Source organism: Rhinoraja longicauda, chromosome 1, assembly GCF_053455715.1.
Source record: "Rhinoraja longicauda isolate Sanriku21f chromosome 1, sRhiLon1.1, whole genome shotgun sequence".
NCBI lineage: Eukaryota > Metazoa > Chordata > Chondrichthyes > Rajiformes > Arhynchobatidae > Rhinoraja > Rhinoraja longicauda.
Window position 1 is genome coordinate 43,851,004 of NC_135953.1, and position 18,186 is coordinate 43,869,189.

An 18,186-nucleotide genomic window follows, 5' to 3' on the forward strand; every position below is an offset into this window, starting at 1 on the left:
TTGATTCCTATTCTTGGTAACAATACAGTTAAACCGATCAATGTCAGCAGTTCTTCATACAATAGTGTCATCAAAATTTGCTCATCCAACTGACAACATTTTATATAAGGTCAAAGCAAAAAGAAGTATCTCATATCTGCTGATACAATGCCAGACTAGGGCTGATCCACCAATGCATTTGTACTTTACTTATCTGCCTGAATTCCAGTTACATCCACTTGCCCTTGACCACTAACTCAATTTAAACCATTACTAGTAAGGTTACCTTCAGTCTGCTCAGACAGTTCCCTCCATTGCTAACTTATCCCAGTGACTGCATCTCGCACTCCAACTCAATAATTCTCAACAAAATTTCTCAAGATCCATATTTCATTCCATAGATTAATAGACAATAGACAATAGGTGCAGGAGGAGGCCATTCGGCCCTTCGAGCCAGCACCATCATTCAATGTGATCATGGCTGATCATTCTCAATCAGTACCCCGTTCCTGCCTTCTCCCCATACCCCCTGACTCCGCTATCCTTAAGAGCTCTATCTGGCTCTCTCTTGAATGCATTCAGAGAATTGGCCTCCACTGCCTTCGGAGGCAGAGAATTCCACAGATTCACAACTCACTGACTGAAAAAGTTTTTCCTCATCTCAGTTCTAAATGGCCTACCCCTTATTCTTAAACTGTGGCCCCTTGTTCTGGACTCCCCCAACATTGGGAACATGTTTCCTGCCTCTAATGTGTCCAACCCCTTAATAATCTTATACGTTTCGATAAGATCTCCTCTCATCCTTCTAAATTCCAGTGTATACAAGCCTAGTCACTCCAGTCTTTCAACATATGACAGTCCCGCCATTCCGGGAATTAACCTAGTAAACCTACGCTGCACGCCCTCAATAGCAAGAATATCCTTCCTCAAATTTGGATTGCCCTCATGATACCGAAATAATATGTATCTTGCATTACCTACCTTATATAACTTTAGAAGGAGACCACTTGATCCCTTGAGCTTGCATTGTTAGTGTGATTGTGACTAATTTGATTGTAACAAGTGTAATCTTTTGATCATAGCCTTTTTTTGCTATGGATTCCTACATCTGCAGACATGTGTTCCTATCTGTTTCTCGCCACAGTTGTTACCAGCCTGCTGAGTTCCTGCAGCAGCTCTCTTTTGTTTGCTATAAATTCTAGCATAGAGCCATTCAACGTAGAACCAGGCCCTTTGGCCCAACTTGCCCACACTAACTCATATGCTCCATCTATGCTAGTTTTACCTACTGCATTTGAGCCACATCCTTCTAAACCTATTATGTCCAAGTACCTATCCAAATGTTTTTTAAATGTTGTGATAGTGCCTGCTTCAACTATCCCCTCAGGTAGCTTGTTCCATATACCGACCACCCTTTATGTAAAACAGTTGCTCCTCAGGTTCCTATTAAATCTTTCCCCCCCTCATCTTAAACCTATGCCCGCTGATCCTTGATTCCCCTACTCTGGGTAAAAGCATCTCAGGCATCTGCAGCCTCTTGTGCCTCTCTGATGTAATAATAACTCAATATTCCCATCATCAACAGGTAACTTATCACCCTTTTGCTTATTAAAAATCTACCTCTCTCTGACTTAAAAATATTCAAAGTCTTACACCCGTCATGACCCTTCTAAAATAAAACACAATGCCTCACCTCTATCTTAAATGCATGACTCCTTATTTAAAACAATAACTCGTAGTACTTGATTCTCCCATAAAGACACATTTCTCCACGTCCAGCTTATTCAATCTATTCAGGCAAAACACAAAATCCTGAAGGAATGCAGTGGGTTGGGTGGCATCTGTGGAGGGATGCACTGGCACCATTTTGGGTCAGGACCCCTCTACAGACTGATTCAATGGGACTGAAAAAGGGCCCTGTACCAAAACATCATCTGTCCATACCCTCCATAGATGCTGCCTGACCCTTTGAGTTCCTCCAGCACTTTGTATTTTGCTCAAGATTCCAGCACCCGCGGTTCCTTGTGTCTCTATCTTAATTCTACTCAGAATCTGTTTCAATTTAGTCATATCTCATACTTTCAAGCTCCATTAGACATGTTTTTTCCCCATAGAACAGGTAGCCAATTCCGGGCATCAGTTGGATAGTTTATTCTCACTGGAACGTAAGAGACTGAGGGGTGACCTTAGTAGATGTTTTTTAAATGATAATGGGGGATTGAGAGAACAGATAATCAGGGGTGTTTTCCCAGGGTAGAAGTGTCTAGAACTGGAGAAAACAGGTTTATGGTACGAGGAGAGAAATTTAGTCATAGAGTCATAGGACACGGAGACATTTCCCCTGTTCTACACACTTCGCAGAACCCTAACATTCACTGATTTGAGTTCTCAAAATACAACACCCATCACTTTGAATTAAACTCCATCTGTCATTTCTCAGACCACTTGTCCAGTCTATCAAGATCCTGCTGTGGTTCTTAATAACCTTCTGCACTATCTATGATACTACCTATTTTAGTGTCATCTAAAAACTCACTAACTGTCTTGTACATTATCTTCTAAATCATTAATATAGTTGACAAACACCAATGTGCCTAGCACTGATCCTTGAGGCACTCCTCTAGCCATGGCCCTCCAGTCTGAAAAGCAACCTTCCATCGCCACTTACCATCCAGCCAGTGAATTGGGCAACATCTACAACACCCTGCAATTTCTTACAGTCTTGGGCAGAGCTGTTCTCAAAACAAGCTGTGAAGCAACTGACAGTATGCTTTCTATGGTGCATCTATGGAAGTTTGTAAGAGTCACTGCACACATGCCGTGCCTTCTTGGCTTTTGCATTAATATACTTGGTCATAAAGTCAAAGAGTCATACAGCACAGAAACAGGCCTTTCGGCCCAACTTGCCCATGTTGACCAAGATGCCCCATCTACACTAGTCCCACCTGGCTGCGTTTGGCCCCATCCCTCCAAATCTTTCCTATCCATGTAACTGCATTCACCCTATTCATTCCCCTCATGATTGTATACATCTCTTTCAGATCTCCCCTCAGCCACCTGCGCTCCAAGGTATAAAGTCCTAGCCTCCCCAATCTCTCCCTATAGCTCAGGCCCTCAAGTCCCTGGCAACATCCTCGTAAATCTTCCCTGCACTCTTTCCAGCTTAATGACATTCTTTTTATAGTAGGGTGTCAAAACTGAACACAATACTCTAAATGTAGCCTCACCAAAGTATTATACAATTGTAACACAGCATCTCAACTTCTATATTCAATACCCGGACTGATAAAGGGCAATGTTCTAAAAGCCTTCTTGACCACCCTATCTACCTGTAATGCCATTTTAAAGAAAATCTGAAATCTGGTCCATGACAGATCATTGGTAATATTATCTAGAAGCTCTCAACCATTTCTACTTCTGCACCATTGATGGTCCACTTCACAGTGCTTCCTGAAGTCTTGCTGACATTGAAGATTTTTATTCTTCTATGGATTGTGGATATCATATGCAAGGATGGGGCGGATGGTGGTGGTGACCTACGTTTTGAAACTGTATCCCATGTGATGAAGGACAATCATAGTGTTGTTAAGAAATCCAAGGATTTTGATTCAATGAAAATTAAGGATCAGAGATACTTTAGGGCCTGTCCCACTTAGGCGATTTTAAGGCGACTGCCGGTGACTAGGCTAACGCCGACAGTTCGCTGGGGTGTCGCGGGCATGATTGTGAGGAGTCTTCCAAAGATCGTAGTGGATTGTAGTGGATCTCGGCGCGTCGCTAAGAAATCAAACGGTTTGAAATTTCTCGCCGACAGCTGGCTTGTCGGCAGGTATCGTAGCTTATTGCGGTCGCTGTCGCATGCTGTCCCCAGGTTTAATAGGTTCCCTTAAGATGCATTTGGAAGCACATAATATTAAAATAAGTAAAGTCATTTCAAAATACCATAAAATCCTTGTGTTTAACGAATTTATTTACCGTCAGGACATTTGACAGGTAGATTGGAGGCGACAGTTTGACGGTCAGGTAAGCGCGGGAGTTTTCGCGATGTTTTTGGCCTCAGCCATTACATTTAAAGTGAGCTCCAAACCCAGATATTCAACCCAGAGGGCGTGCAGCGTAGGTTCACTAGGTTAATTCCCGGAATGGCGGGACTGTCGTATGTTGAAAGGCTGGAGCGATTGGGCTTGTATACACTGGAATTTAGAAGGATGAGGGGGGGATCTTATTGAAACATATAAGATAATTAGGGGATTGGACACATTAGAGGCAGGAAACATGTTCCCAATGTTGGGGGAGTCCAGAACAAGGTGCCACAGTTTAAGAATAAGGGGTAGGCCATTTAGAACGGAGATGAGGAAGAACTTTTTCAGTCAGAGAATGGTGAAGGTGTGGAATTCTCTGCCTCAGAAGGCAGTGGAGGCCAGTTCGTTGGATGCTTTCAAGAGAGAGCTGGATAGAGTTCTTAAGGATAGCGGAGTGAGGGGGTATGGGGAGAAGGCAGGAACGGGGTACTGATTGAGAGTGATCAGCCATGATCGCATTGAATGGCGGTGCTGGCTCGAAGGGCTGAATGGCCTACTCCTGCACCTATTGTCTATTGTCTATTGTCTATTGAAACCAGATATGCATCTCCCTTACATTTTCAAAGAATGCCCACACACTTTTCACAAAAATCCACTGAACCACTTTTTAATTTTTTTTTTTTAATACAGCTATTAGTAAACTGGAAGTAAATCCGGTTTATTCCTTGTTACAGTGAAGCTTGGTTTTTAAGTAACCCATACAAGGTGTTATAGTTCAAAACTCTCAAGTACTTACCGACTTGTCAGTGATTTCAGCGAAAACCAGGACGCCAGAGAAGCATTGAAGGCGTGGGAATTTTCGCGATGTTTCAGAAGACGCGGTAATCTCGACCTGACTCAGCATTGTCGTGGTCATTGTCGTCGGGTAAAAGAAAAGTTCGGCGATCTGCTACGACTTTGACAGTCGCTGGCAGTCGCCAAAAAATCGCCTAAGTGGGACAGGCCCTTTACAAGACATGATTGTGCGTGATTTGCAGGATTTACTTACGTTCTAGTGAGAAGGCTGCTATTATATTATTTGGTGGAAGTGTAGAATGTGTTCTTAAAGAAATCTTGACATGTCGTTGCACTATAGCTTGGAAATATAATGCAGCTTAACAGGCTGCTTGGCAGAATAATATTGAACTTCTAGATTGGTATTAGAATTGAACTGTACAACAATTGAGGTTTCCATTCATTTAGTGCATTCGCTATTGGAAAAAAGGTATGTCATGAAATATAACCTGATGCTTCGCTATGTGGAGACATATTAGACCAGATGACCAAAAATTTGGTCAGAGAGATAAGTATTGAGAATTGTTTTCATGGAGGAAAACAATGTAGAGAGATATGCAGGAAGGAACTGCAGATGCTGGTTTGCCAATGAAGATAGACACAAAATGCTGGAGTAACTGTGGGACAGGCAGCATCTCTGGATAGAAAGAAAGGATGACATAGAAATAGAAAATAGGTGCAGGAGGAGGCCATTTGGTCCCTTCGAGCCAGCACCGCCATTCATTGTGATCATGGTAGATCATCTACAATCAGTAACCCGTGTCTGCTTTCTCCCCATACCCCTTGATTCAGTTAGCCCCAAGAGTATCTAACTCACTTTTAAATTAATTCAGTGAATTGGCCTCTACTGCCTTCTGTGGCAGAGAATTCCACGAATTCACAACTTTCTGGGTGAAAAAGTTTTTTCTCATAGTTTTAAATGGCCTCCCCTTTATTCTTAGACTGTGGCCCCTGGTTCTGGACTCCCCCGACATTGGGGAAAATGTTCCCAATTTACCGAATAGCTCTGTAAGAGAAGACTCCCTGATTCTCGGGTTGTTCCCAGGGACACATTTGGTGATGGACATCAAGTGCTGCTGGAAGATCATCAACTCAGTGAAAGACACTCTGGTCTGCCAGAAAAAATGTTGGTCTCCTAGCACAGCGAGATGTCCATCAGGGAATGCTGTTGACTGCCCTAACCTAGACTGCAGGAATACATGCTGAGGGGCACACTGAAGCTAAGTGCAACCGATGTCAAAGCTCCGAGGGGGAAACACCATTTTGGGGTCCTTCTGCTGCTGGACATTGTGTCCAATGGTGACACCTCATCTTCTGTCTGGGCACACTGGGCATGTTGTAGTCTGCACAACTCAACATTGAATTCTCCAATTTTGGATAAGTTACACTTTTTATCTGTTTGTATCAGAACTAGCTATTTTTGCTTGGCATATTTTGTGGTCACTAATTGTCATTCCCCACCTTTCATTACGATTGTGACTGACTTGTATCTTCACATCTTGGCCCTGAAACTCTTATTACCGTTGACTATCAAAAATATATTCTTGATGACTAAAAATGGAAAATATTAAAGAATTGAACGTGAAAAGGAACACAGGAAAGATTTTTTATTGCTTACATTTTTGTAGTTGCTAGGAGCTACTGCTGTTGAAGACAAACTCCAGGATGGTGTTCCACAGACAATTGAAACCCTTGTGAAAGCAAACATCAAGATATGGGTCCTTACGGGTGACAAACAAGGTAAATAAATGAGGTCATTTGTTAATATTGGAAACCAATGACTGAAATTAAAGGTGAATGATATTTTGAATTTTGGAGGTTGCCAGTTGGTTTAAAAAATATATATGGTACAATATTAATTTATTCACAAAATGCTGGAGTAACTCAGCAGGTCAGGCAGCATCTCGGGAGAGAAGGAATGGGTGACGTTTCGGGTCGAGACCCTTCTTCAGACTGAAGAAGGGTCTGAAGAAGGGTCTCGACCCGAAACGTCACCCATTCCTTCTCTCCCGAGATGCTGCCTGACCTGCTGAGTTACTCCAGCATTTTGTGAATAAATCGATTTGTACCAGCATCTGCAGTTATTTTCTTATATATATGGTACAATATATTGGTCTTTATGTATATTAGAAAATCTTGGAGACGAATATAATTTTTATACCAATATATGGCAGTACTCTATAGATTATTCCTCCAAAAGTGAATAAATGAATGGTGAGATGAGGAAAAGAGCGTGTTTCACCTCTTAAATCACTTCTAAGTTATTATTTAAAATGTATATTCAGACATACCCAGCAGTGGAAAATTATCCCAATTCATTGTAGCAATAATAAGTCCAGTGAAAGAAAGATTTTAATATGGTTTGGAGATGAAGGAAATGAATACCATGACAAATTCCCTTTCGTCAACAGGCTACAAAGGTGTGAAGCAACTTTGTAGCCTGTTCCACTCACTGGATTCCAAGTAATAATCAGTGGTAGACACCTAAAAAGATCAATCAAGGTGGCTAAATTGCAACAGGGAAGTAGCAATGCTTCAGGTATGTAAAGAGGTGAGCGGACCTTGTCTGCAACATTTCATTCAATGTTGTGCACCGATCCAGTTAGCAATGTGTTGCACTTGGAAAGTAAATTCACCAGAATGAAGTTGGGCGTTTGGGGTTAAATTTAGAGAGAATGCTTTTATTTTCCTTCGACTTTAGAATATATGTGTTTAACTTGTTAAAAGATTCAGTGGAGTAGTTAAGGAGAAAGAACCCAAGCAATGAGATGGGCCATATGTGACTATGAAATGTCGTTGGTGAGTAGTTTAATTTTAGTTTTAGAGATACAGCATGATAACAGGCCCTTCAGTCTACTAAGTTGGAGAACATCACAGGGAGAACATTGCAGGGAGAATTACACCAGCAATTTGTGTCTTTTGTTGACAAAAGTATTACCTAGCAATAATTATCTGCACCATATGGAAGTCTTGCCAATTTCCCTTGGCATTAAGCAATATTACCTTTGCTTTAACCCTCCATCTTCCCCTCTTAGTTCTCTCTTGATCCAAAAAACATGAAAGACTCGATTATATGCCTATATGAATACATCTCGATAGATGATGCACAGTACACTGCTTTATTCAGCACTCATCTGCTTATAGCAGTATCACCCCAACTAATTAATCTAAGCCTTTATCACAACTCATTGTAGACAAAATGCCTACAATATGTTCCATGTACCAAATGGTAAATTGCAGAACAAGATTAGAGAAATAGAAATTTAGAAGTACCATTTATTGTAAGTGGAAGAAATTTTCCCAAGGGTTAATGCAGAAGGAAAAAATAAACACTAATTAAATATTCGTGGAATATTTGTAAGCTATATTAAATATAAAGCAGATTATTCAAGTCACTAAATAAGCAAAGGAAATAGCTATAAAGAAATTAAATAGGTTAATTTCATTATAAGCAATAATACAACGAAAAACAGAAGAGATGAAAGTAATGTAGAAAAGCCACATATATGTGGGACAGGATGGCCCTGCAGAGAGTAGTGCGTTCGGCAGAACGCACCATGGGAACTACACATCCCCCTGCAGGACCTATACATCAGGAGGTGCAGATACAGAGCAAGCAAGATCATGAGGGACCCCTGCCACCCCAGTAACGGACTGTTCCAGATGCTACGATCAGGCAAACGCCTCCGCTGTCATGCTGCGAAAACAGAGAGGATGAGACGGAGCTTCTTCCCACAGGCCATCAGGGCTGTCAACTTTTATAACCCCAGAGACTAAATTTTTGTCGACACTAATAGTAACTTATTAACTTTATTTATATGCTGTAACTGTAATTCTTTTTTGTGCACAACCCGCAGGCATTGCCACTTTCATTTCACTGCACATCGTGTATGTGTATGTGACAAATAAATTTGACTTGACTTGACTTGACTATTTGTAAATGTCAATTCAATTATTATTAGGTCGGAGATTGTTGAAATGATGGAATCTGACAACTTCTCTTTTTGAAGTTACCAAATTAAAACAATGTCTTTTTTTCACTTTTCCTGTCTTCTTCTGCTCACCAAGATGCAATGTATTAACTGATCCATTGGACTAATTTACAGATCCATAGTTGTTCTCGCAGCCAGTTAGCGAAATCCAGTGCTACACTTTGAGCAAATAGCATTTAGCACTTAAAAAAAACAAACTATGGCGTATTGATGCTTATCTATCATTTCCTCGCACAATAGTAACAAAACTGTTTGGGAAGATATTTTTGGAATTTTTCATACTCTGCTTCTTGTGCAAGATGTCTTTTGACAATAACGTTACAGTATTCCTTGTATTCGGTAGTCACTCCCAATTTGAACATTATTTTGTTTTACCTGCACTTTCGCTGTAGCTCTTAATACTAACGAAGTAACAAGTATCGGCATATTTTTTACCTTTGTATTCACCACTTGTTGCACTTGTGTATGGTTTGATTGTACTCATGTATGGTACAATTTATCTGGATAGCATACAAGCAAAGTTGTTCATGATATCTCGGTATAGGTGAGAATAATATACCAATATCAATTGGTCAGAATATTGAATTATAGCATGCAAGATATGTCTTGGGTTTCTTGAGTTAAGTATCCAAAGAGGCAATTTGAATGGTGCTGTCTTATTCAAGAATGGCATTTCAAATCAATAATAAAACTGTGCAGGAAACATTTTTTATCCCTGTTCATATATACAGTATATAGATGAAAGAATGAGTCGACGGCGCTTGTATTCACTGGAATTTAGAAGGATGAGAGGGGATCTTATAGAATAGAAACATATAAAATTCTTAGGATTGGACAGGCTAGATGCAGGAAACATTTTTCCCGATGTTGGGGGAGTCCAGAACCAGGGGTCACAGTTTAAGAATAAGGGGTAGGCCATTTAGGACTGATATGAGGAAAAGCTTTTTCACCCAGAGAGTTGTGAATCTGTGGAATTCTCTGCCACAGAAGGCAGTGGAGACTAATTCACTAGATTTATTCACAAAATGCTGGAGTAACTCAGCAGGTCAGGCAGCATCTCGGGAGAGAAGGAATGGGTGACGTTTCGGGTCGAGACCCTTCTTCAGACTGATGTCGGGGGTGGGACAAAGGAAGGATATAGGTGGAGACAGGAAGATAGAGGGAGATCTGGGAAGGAGGCGGGGAAGGGAGGGACAGAGGAGCTATCTGAAGTTGGAGAAGTCGACGTTCATACCACCGGGCCGCAAACTGTCCAGGCGAAATATGAGGTGCTGCTCCTCCAATTTCCGGCGGGCCTCACTATGGCACTGGAGGAGGCCCATGACAGAGAGGTCAGACTGGGAATGGGAGGGGGAGTTAAAGTGCTGGGCCACCGGGAGATCAGTTGCGTTAATGCGGACCGAGCGCAGGTGTTCAGCGAAGCGATCGCCGAGCCTGCGCTTGGTTTCGCCGATATAGATAAGTTGACATCTAGAGCAGCGGATGCAATAGATGAGGTTGGAGGAGGTGCAGGTGAACCTCTGTCTCACCTGGAAAGAATGTTTGGGTCCTTTGATGGAGTTGAGGGGGGAGGTAAAGGGACAGGTGTTGCATCTCGTGCGGTTGCAAGGGAAAGTGCCCGGGGTTAGGGTGGTTTGGGTAGGAAGGGACGAGTGGACCAGGGAGTTGCGGAGGGAACGGTCTCTGCGGAACGCAGAGAGGGGAGGGGATGGGAAGATATGGCCAGTGGTGGGGTCCTGTTGTAGGTGACGGAAATGTTGGTGGATGATATGTTGGATCCGCTGGCTGGTGGGGTGGAAGGTGAGAACGAGGGGGATCCTGTCCTTGTTGCGAGTGGGGGAGGGGGAGCAAGAGCGGAGCTGCGGGATGTAGAAGAGACCCTAGTGAGAGCCTCATCTATAATGGAGGAGGGGAAGCCCCGTTTTCTGAAAAACGAGGACATCTCGGAAGCCCTAGTCTGAAACACCTCATCCCGGGCGCAGATGCGGCGTAGACGGAGGAATTGGGAGTAGGGGATAGACTTTTTGCAGGGGACCGGGTGGGAAGAAGTGTAGTCCAGATAGCTGTGCGAGCCGGTGGGCTTGTAGTAAATGTCCGTCACTAGTTTTTCTCCTGTGATGGAGATGGTGAGGTCCAGAAACGGGAGGGAGATGTCAGAGATAGTCCAGGTATATTTAAGGGCAGGATGGAAATTGGAGGTGAAGTGTATGAAGTCAGTGAGTTCTGCATGGGTGCAAGAGGTAGCACCAATGCAGTCGTCGATGTAGCGGAGGTAGAGTTCGGGGATGGGGCCAGTGTACGTCTGGAACAGGGATTGTTCGACGTACCCGACAAAGAGGCAGGCGTAGTTAGGGCCCATGCGAGTGCCCATAGCTATGCCTCTGGTTTGGAGGAAGTGGGAGGAGTCAAAGGAGAAGTTGTTGAGGGTAAGAACCAGCTCTGCTAGGCGGAGGAGAGTGTTGGTCGATGGGGATTGGCTGGTTCAACGGTCGAGGAAGAAACGGAGGGCTTCGAGACCATCCTTGTGGGGGATGGAAGTGTAGAGTGACTGGACATCCATGGTGAAAATGAGGGAGTGGGGGCCTGGGAACCGGAAGTTATCCAGGAGATGGAGAGCGTGTGAGGTGTCTTGGACGTAGGTGGGGAGGGATTTAACCAAGGGGGATAGGATGGAGTCGAGGTAGGTAGAGATAAGTTCGGTGGGGCATGAGCAGGCAGAGACAATGGGTCTGCCGGGACAGTTGTGTTTGTGGATTTTGGGTAGGAGGTAGAATCGGGCCGTGCGGGGCTGGGGAACTATGAGATTGGAGGCACTGAGGGGTAGATCGCCGGAGTTGGTGAGGTCGGTGATGGTGCTGCTGATGAAGGTCTGGTGTTTATCGGTGGGGTCATGGTCCAGGGATAGGTAGGAAGAGGTATCTGATAGTTGTCGTCTGGCCTCGGTGCGGTAGAGGTCTACCGCTGGATGTTTTCAAGAGAGAGTTAGATTTAGCTCTTTGGGCTAAAGGAATCAAGGGATATGGGGAAAAAGCAGGAAAGAGGTACTGATGGCAGTGCTGGCTCCAAGGGCTGAATGTCCTACTCCTGCACCTATTTTTCTATGTATCTACCTATATGAACACTCAATGAGGTAATGACAGTATCATAATATAGAAAATCCAGTGAAACTTTGCATATATCGGGGTTAACTTTGCTTTCATCTACCAATGTTGCAAGTTTTAAATTCCTTCCTTTTGAAGCATTAATGTATGCAGTTCCAATTCATTGATATTTTACCAGAATGTTCTATTGACCTGAAAAGTAACTCAATTTCTCATTCAACGGATGTTGTCTAAGTTATCAAGCAATTCCAGGCTTTTCTATTAATATTTCAAGTATATTTCTAACAGCCACAGTATTTTGCTTATTTATTTAGTTTCCCTAAATTTTCAGCAGCGTTGTTTTCTTTCTTGATTATTGTTGTGGATAGGTTAGGAACATTCATGTTTCATCTTAAATTAATAGAATAATGATGATTGTAATGATCCTGTTTGATTTTTCTAAATACTTTACCCATGTTATGAATTTGTTGGAAACATATTTTCTTACTCTCATGGTGTAATATTATCTTAGACTAATCATATAAACTTAAAATATTTTTTCTTACAGAAACAGCTGTAAATATTGGTTATGCATGCAATATGCTCCAGGATGAAATGAAAAAACTGTTCATCATTGAAGGCAACAATTCAGCTACTGTTAGAAAAGAACTAAGGTATAAAGATAAAACAATTTGATGTACAAATGGAAACAGAATATTGAGCGAGTCACGGTGGCACAGCGGTAGAGTTGCTGCCTTACAGCGAATGCAGTGCCGGAGACCCGAGTTCGATCCCGACTACGGGTGCTGTCTGCACGGAGTTTGTACGTTCTCCCCGTGACTTGCGTGGGTTTCTCCTAAGACGTTCAGGTTTGTAGGTTAATTGGCTTGGTAAATGTAAAAATTGTCCCAAGTAGGTGTAGGATAGTGTTAATGTGCGGGGATCGGTGGTCGGCATGGATCCGATGGGCTAAAGGGCCTTTTTCCGTGCTGTATTTCTAAACAAAACTATATTAAGTGTGCATATCAAAATTCCAGACTTATAACTGAGAAGCCAAGGCAGGAACCCAAACTTGTAAATTGATGGTAATATTTTAGAGGGAGGAAGTTTAGTTTTAGATTTTAGTTGTAGAGATACAGTATGGAAATAGACTCTTCAGCCCACCAAACATAAATCACCCAGTCACTCAAGTTCTATATTATCCCACTTTCTCATCCACTCCTTACATACTCAGGGCAATTCACGGAGGCCAATTAACGTACAAACCCGCAGATCTTTGGGATGTGGGAGGAAACTGCAGCATCATGAGAAAAACCTTCATGGTCACATGGAAAATTTGAGACAGCAACCAAGGTCAGGATCGAACCCAGGTCTCTGGTGCTGCAAGGCAGCAGCTTTACCAACTGCACCACTGTGCTGCCCCAGTTTTCATGAAGTGCAATTGCACTCACAAGATTTAAATTCAGAGAATGTCCCAAGAAACGAATCTACAATACTTCACTGGAATGCACACCACAATGGCTTTTATCTGAGAAAGATTGTAAAATATTCCGTTTGCAGAAGACAAAGGGTTGAATCTTGCTGTAGTGACCAGCAGTTTTCAAAGCCATTTGGATGGAAGTAAATTTTTGACTTGCAAGTGCCCACGGTAAATCTATAGAGTTTGAAGTGACTGATGTCACCTTAGCTGTTTTTACATATCTTTGCTAGACTCCACATAGAAAACAAAGAAACATAGAAAAATAGGTGCAGGAGTAGGCCATTCAGCCCTTCGAGCCAGTACCACCATTCAATTCATGGTTGATCATCTAAAATCAGTACCCCATTCCTGCGTTTTCCCCATATCCCTTGATTCCTTTAGCCCAAAGAGCTAGATCTAACCCTCTCTTGAAAAGATCCAGTGAATTGGCCTCCACGGCCTTCTGTGGCAGAGAATTTTACAGATTCACAACTCTCTGGGTTAAAAAGTTTTTCCTCATCTCAGTCCTAAATGGCTTACTCCTTATTCTTAAACTGTGACCCCCTAGTTCTGGACTCCCCCAACATCGGGAACATTTTTCCTGCATCTAGCCTGTCCAATCCTTTAAGAATTTTATATCTATATACTAAAACTCTTGTTTGTTTGTTTGTTTGTTCCTGAACTACAGCCAAAACGGTACATGATAGCGCGACAATTTTAGGCCCACCTTACTCACCGTGTTCACTTTGGTGCTAATGCGTGAAGTTTAATTGAAATCGGGGTTATATTTTTAAAGTTATTCACATTTTAAAGTTTAAATCTATCTCCTAGGGAGGGAGAGGGAGGGAGGGAGGGGGGTGGAGGGAAAGGGGGAGGATAAGCGGGGTTTGAGGGGGATGGAGTGGGGGAGGGCGTGGGGGAGCGTGCACCAATGCAGGAGAGGTTTGGGCCCAACGGGTCCACGGTCTAGTGTTTCTATAAAATCCCCTCTCATCCTTCTAAATTCCAGTGAACACTAGCCCATTCGACCCATTCTTTCATCTTGTGTCAATCCCGCCTTCCCGGGGAATTAACCTGGTGAACCTACGCTGCACTCCCTCAATAGCAATAATGCCTTTCCTCAAATGAGGAGACCAAAATTGCACATAATACTCTAGGTGTGGTCTCACCAGGGCCCTGTACAACTGCAGTCTGATCTCCTTGCTACTAACTCAAATCCTCTCGCACTAAAGGCCAACATGTCATTAGCTTTCTTCACTGCCTGCTGTACCTGCATGCTTCCTTTCAGTGACTGATGTACAAGCACACCCAAGTCTCGTTGCACCTCCCCTTTCCTAATCTGACACCATTCAGATAATAATCTGCCTTACTGTTCTTGCCACCAAAGTGGATAACCTCACATTTATCCACATTATACTGCATCTGCCATGCATCTGCCCATTCACTCAACCTATCCAAGTCACCCTGCAGCCTCATAGCATACTCATCGCAACTCACACTGCCACCCAGCTTTGTGTCATCCGCAAACTTGGAGATGTCACATTTAATTCCCTCATCTAAATCATTAATATATATTGTAAACAACTGGGGTCTCCAAATAGTGAGATATAGGTACAGTGCCCTCCACAATATTTGGGACAAAGACCCATCATTTATTTATTTGCCTCTGTACTCCACAATTTGAGATTTGTAATAGAAAAAAATCACATGTGGTTAAAGTGCACATTGTCAGATTTTCATAAAGGTCATTATTATACATTTTGGTTTCACCATGAAGAAATTACAGCAGTGTTTATACATAGTTCCCCCATTTCAGGGCACCATAATGTTTGGGACACAGCAATGTCATGTAAATGAAAGTAGTCATGTTTAGTATTTTGGTGCATATCCTTTGCATGCAATGACTGCTTGAAGTCTGCGATTCATGAACATCAAGCGCTACTGGGTGGTTTCTCTGGTGATGCTCTGCCAGGCCTGTATTGCAGCCATCTTTACCTTATGCTTGTTTTGGGCGTTCAGTTTTCTCTTCAACATATAAAAGGCATGCTCAATTGGGTTCAGGTCGGGTGATTGACTTAGCCACTCAAGAATTGACCATTTTTTAGCTTTGAAAAACTCCTTTGTTGCTTTAGCAGTATGTTTGGAATCATTGTCTTGCTGTAGAATGAACAGCTGGCCAATGAGTTTTGAGCCATTTGTTTGAACTTGAGCAGATAGGATGTGTCGAAAAACACTTCGGAATTCATTATGCTACTACCATCAGCAGTTGTATCATCAATGACGATAAGTGAGCCAGTACCTTCAGCAGCCATACATGTTCAGGTCATAATACCACCACAGATGAGGTGGTATGCTTTGGATCTTGGGCAGTTCCTCTCTCTCTCCATACTTTGCTCTTGCCATCACTTTGATATAAGTTAATCTTCGTCCTATCTGTCCACTAGACCTTTTTCCAGAACTGTGATTGCTCTTTTAAGTGCTTCTTGGCAAACTGTAACCTGGCCATCCTATTTTTGCGGCTAACCAGTGGTTTGGATCTTGCAGTGTAGCCTCTGTCTCTTCATGAAGTCTTTTGCGGACAGTGGTCATTGACAAATCCACACCTGACTCCTGAAGAATGTTTCTGATCTGTTGGTCAGGTGCTTGGGGATTTTTCTTTATTACAGAGAGAATTCTTCTGTCATCAGCTGTGGAAGTCTTCCTAGGCCTGCTAGTCCCTTTGCGATTAGTAAGCTGACCAGTGCTCTCTTTATTCTTAATGATGTTCCAAACAGTTGATTTTGGTAAGCCTAAGGTTTGGCTGATGTATCTAACAATTTTATTCTTGTTTCTCAGTCTCATAATGGCTTCTTTGACTTTCATTGGCACAACTTTGGTCCTCTTGTTGATAAACAGCAATAAGAGTTTCCAAAGGTGATGGAAAGACTGGTGGAAAGACCAGGTGCTGAGAGCTCTCTTTTACCTACATTAAGGAGGCAATTAAACACACCTGAGCAATTACAACCGCCTGTGAAGCCATGTGTCCCAAACAATATGGAGGCCTGGAATGGGGGACTATGTATAAACACTGGTAATTTCTATATGGTGAAACCAAAATGTAAAAAAATGGCCTTTAAAATCTGACAATGTGCAATTTGACCACATGTGATTGTTTTTCTGTTACAAATTTCAAATTGTGGAGTGCAGAGGCAAATAAATAAATGATGGGTCTTTGTCCCAAACATTATTTGGAGGGCACTGTAATATTCTTTGCCTACACATGATCCATATTCCACATCCCTACATATTTATGTGCCCATCCAAAGGTCTGTTAAATGTCACTATCGTATCTGCCTCCAGCACTCTCCTTGACAGAGAATTCCAATCATTCATCGCCTTCTGTAAAAAAGTTACCCTGCACATCTCCTTTAAATTTAGCCCCCCCTTAAGGATATGCCATCCAGTATTAAATATTTCCATTCTGGGTAAAGGTTCAGGCATGCTGGGATCTCCCAGTATTATGCTGAGCATCACCTTTCCAATCCCATTCCAGGAGTCACGATAGATTTAGAAATCCCATCATTTTAATGGGGGGGGGGGGGGGGATTGTAGCTCTGCACAGCGATAGGTAAGGTTTCTCTAAATTATTTGATCTTAGATCAATGTTTTTAGTAATGTCTAAATATTTTTAAGTACGTTTACTTTTTTATTTGTTTCAATTTGAATCATTTTTTGGTAAATGTTCCTGAACATCAGTTTAAAATGCTGAAGCTCTGTTCCCAGCTGATAGCTCTCTGTTACAAGTGAGTGCGGACAGGCAGGGAGTTCATGTGGCAATTCCAAGTTGCAGGTCAAATATAATTAAAGTATCGAGTGTAAGAGTGACCCATTGGCTTTTTATAACTGTCAATTTTCATGGTTCTTTAGACATATAGAGTGATTTTACAGACCTGCTTCATACAATAGTGTATGTCAGTTGATTTTTGAGTTGTAAATTTTATAAATTTTAATCAGATTACAGGTTATTCTTCTAAATTCAAGATAATAGCAGGCCTTGTCTATCCAATTTCTCTTCCTATGGCAAACATATCATCAAGAGTGCTTTTCTAGTGAATCTTTGTTGTATTCACTTTGTGCCAATTATCCTTTATTTAGGTAGGAAACCAAAACTGAATACAACTGCAGTACCATCAAGCCTTAAATATTGCAGTAAGACATTTTTGCATTATAATCGAAGGCCAACATAGCATTTGTTTCCCAATTGCTTGCTGCTTTATAGTTAGTTACTTTTCAATGTAGTTTTGCAGAACAGAGAAACCTTGATGTATGATGATCTTGAAGGCATGGAAAAAAAAGTGGCTGAGAAGCCTTATGACATACTTGCCTTCTTTAGCCATGTGCTCCTGTTATTTCCAAGTACTTTGATCAATAAAAGAGATATTGGTCAAAGTACTTAGAAATCACAGATGCTTCGTACTTTTGAGGCAAAACAAAGGGATACAAGTCAAATCCTAGTGCAAACACAGCTTCATTCACACACACACTCAAAAGTACAGTTAATCATACACTACTTAACCGAGGCTCTAACCTATCTCCAGTTTACAATTACAGGTTCAACACTGATTTTCCGGCACCCTCAGTTCCAGAGCCTTCTGGATTATCCGTTTTTCTGGACCAACAGAGGTCACACATGATAATGAAACAACAGTAGGTCTGATGAAGGGTCTCGACCCAAAACATCACCTATTTCTTTTCTCCAGAGATGCTGCCTGGCCCGCTGAGTTACTCCAGCATTTTGTGTCTATCTTCGGTGTAAACCAGCATCTGCATTTTCTTCTTAC

General features: G+C 42.1%; 1 protein-coding gene across 1 annotated transcript in view; it reads left to right on the forward strand.

The window, feature by feature from the left end:
* The window catches only part of LOC144596895 (putative phospholipid-transporting ATPase IM), a 161,046-nt gene that overhangs the window by 108,131 nt on the left and 34,729 nt on the right, over positions 1 to 18,186 (forward strand). Inside the window, exons 18-19 of the mRNA XM_078406142.1 lie at positions 6,464 to 6,575; positions 12,476 to 12,581. Of these exons, the coding sequence (XP_078262268.1) occupies positions 6,464 to 6,575; positions 12,476 to 12,581 (218 nt within the window). The remainder of the gene's footprint in view (positions 1 to 6,463; positions 6,576 to 12,475; positions 12,582 to 18,186) is intronic.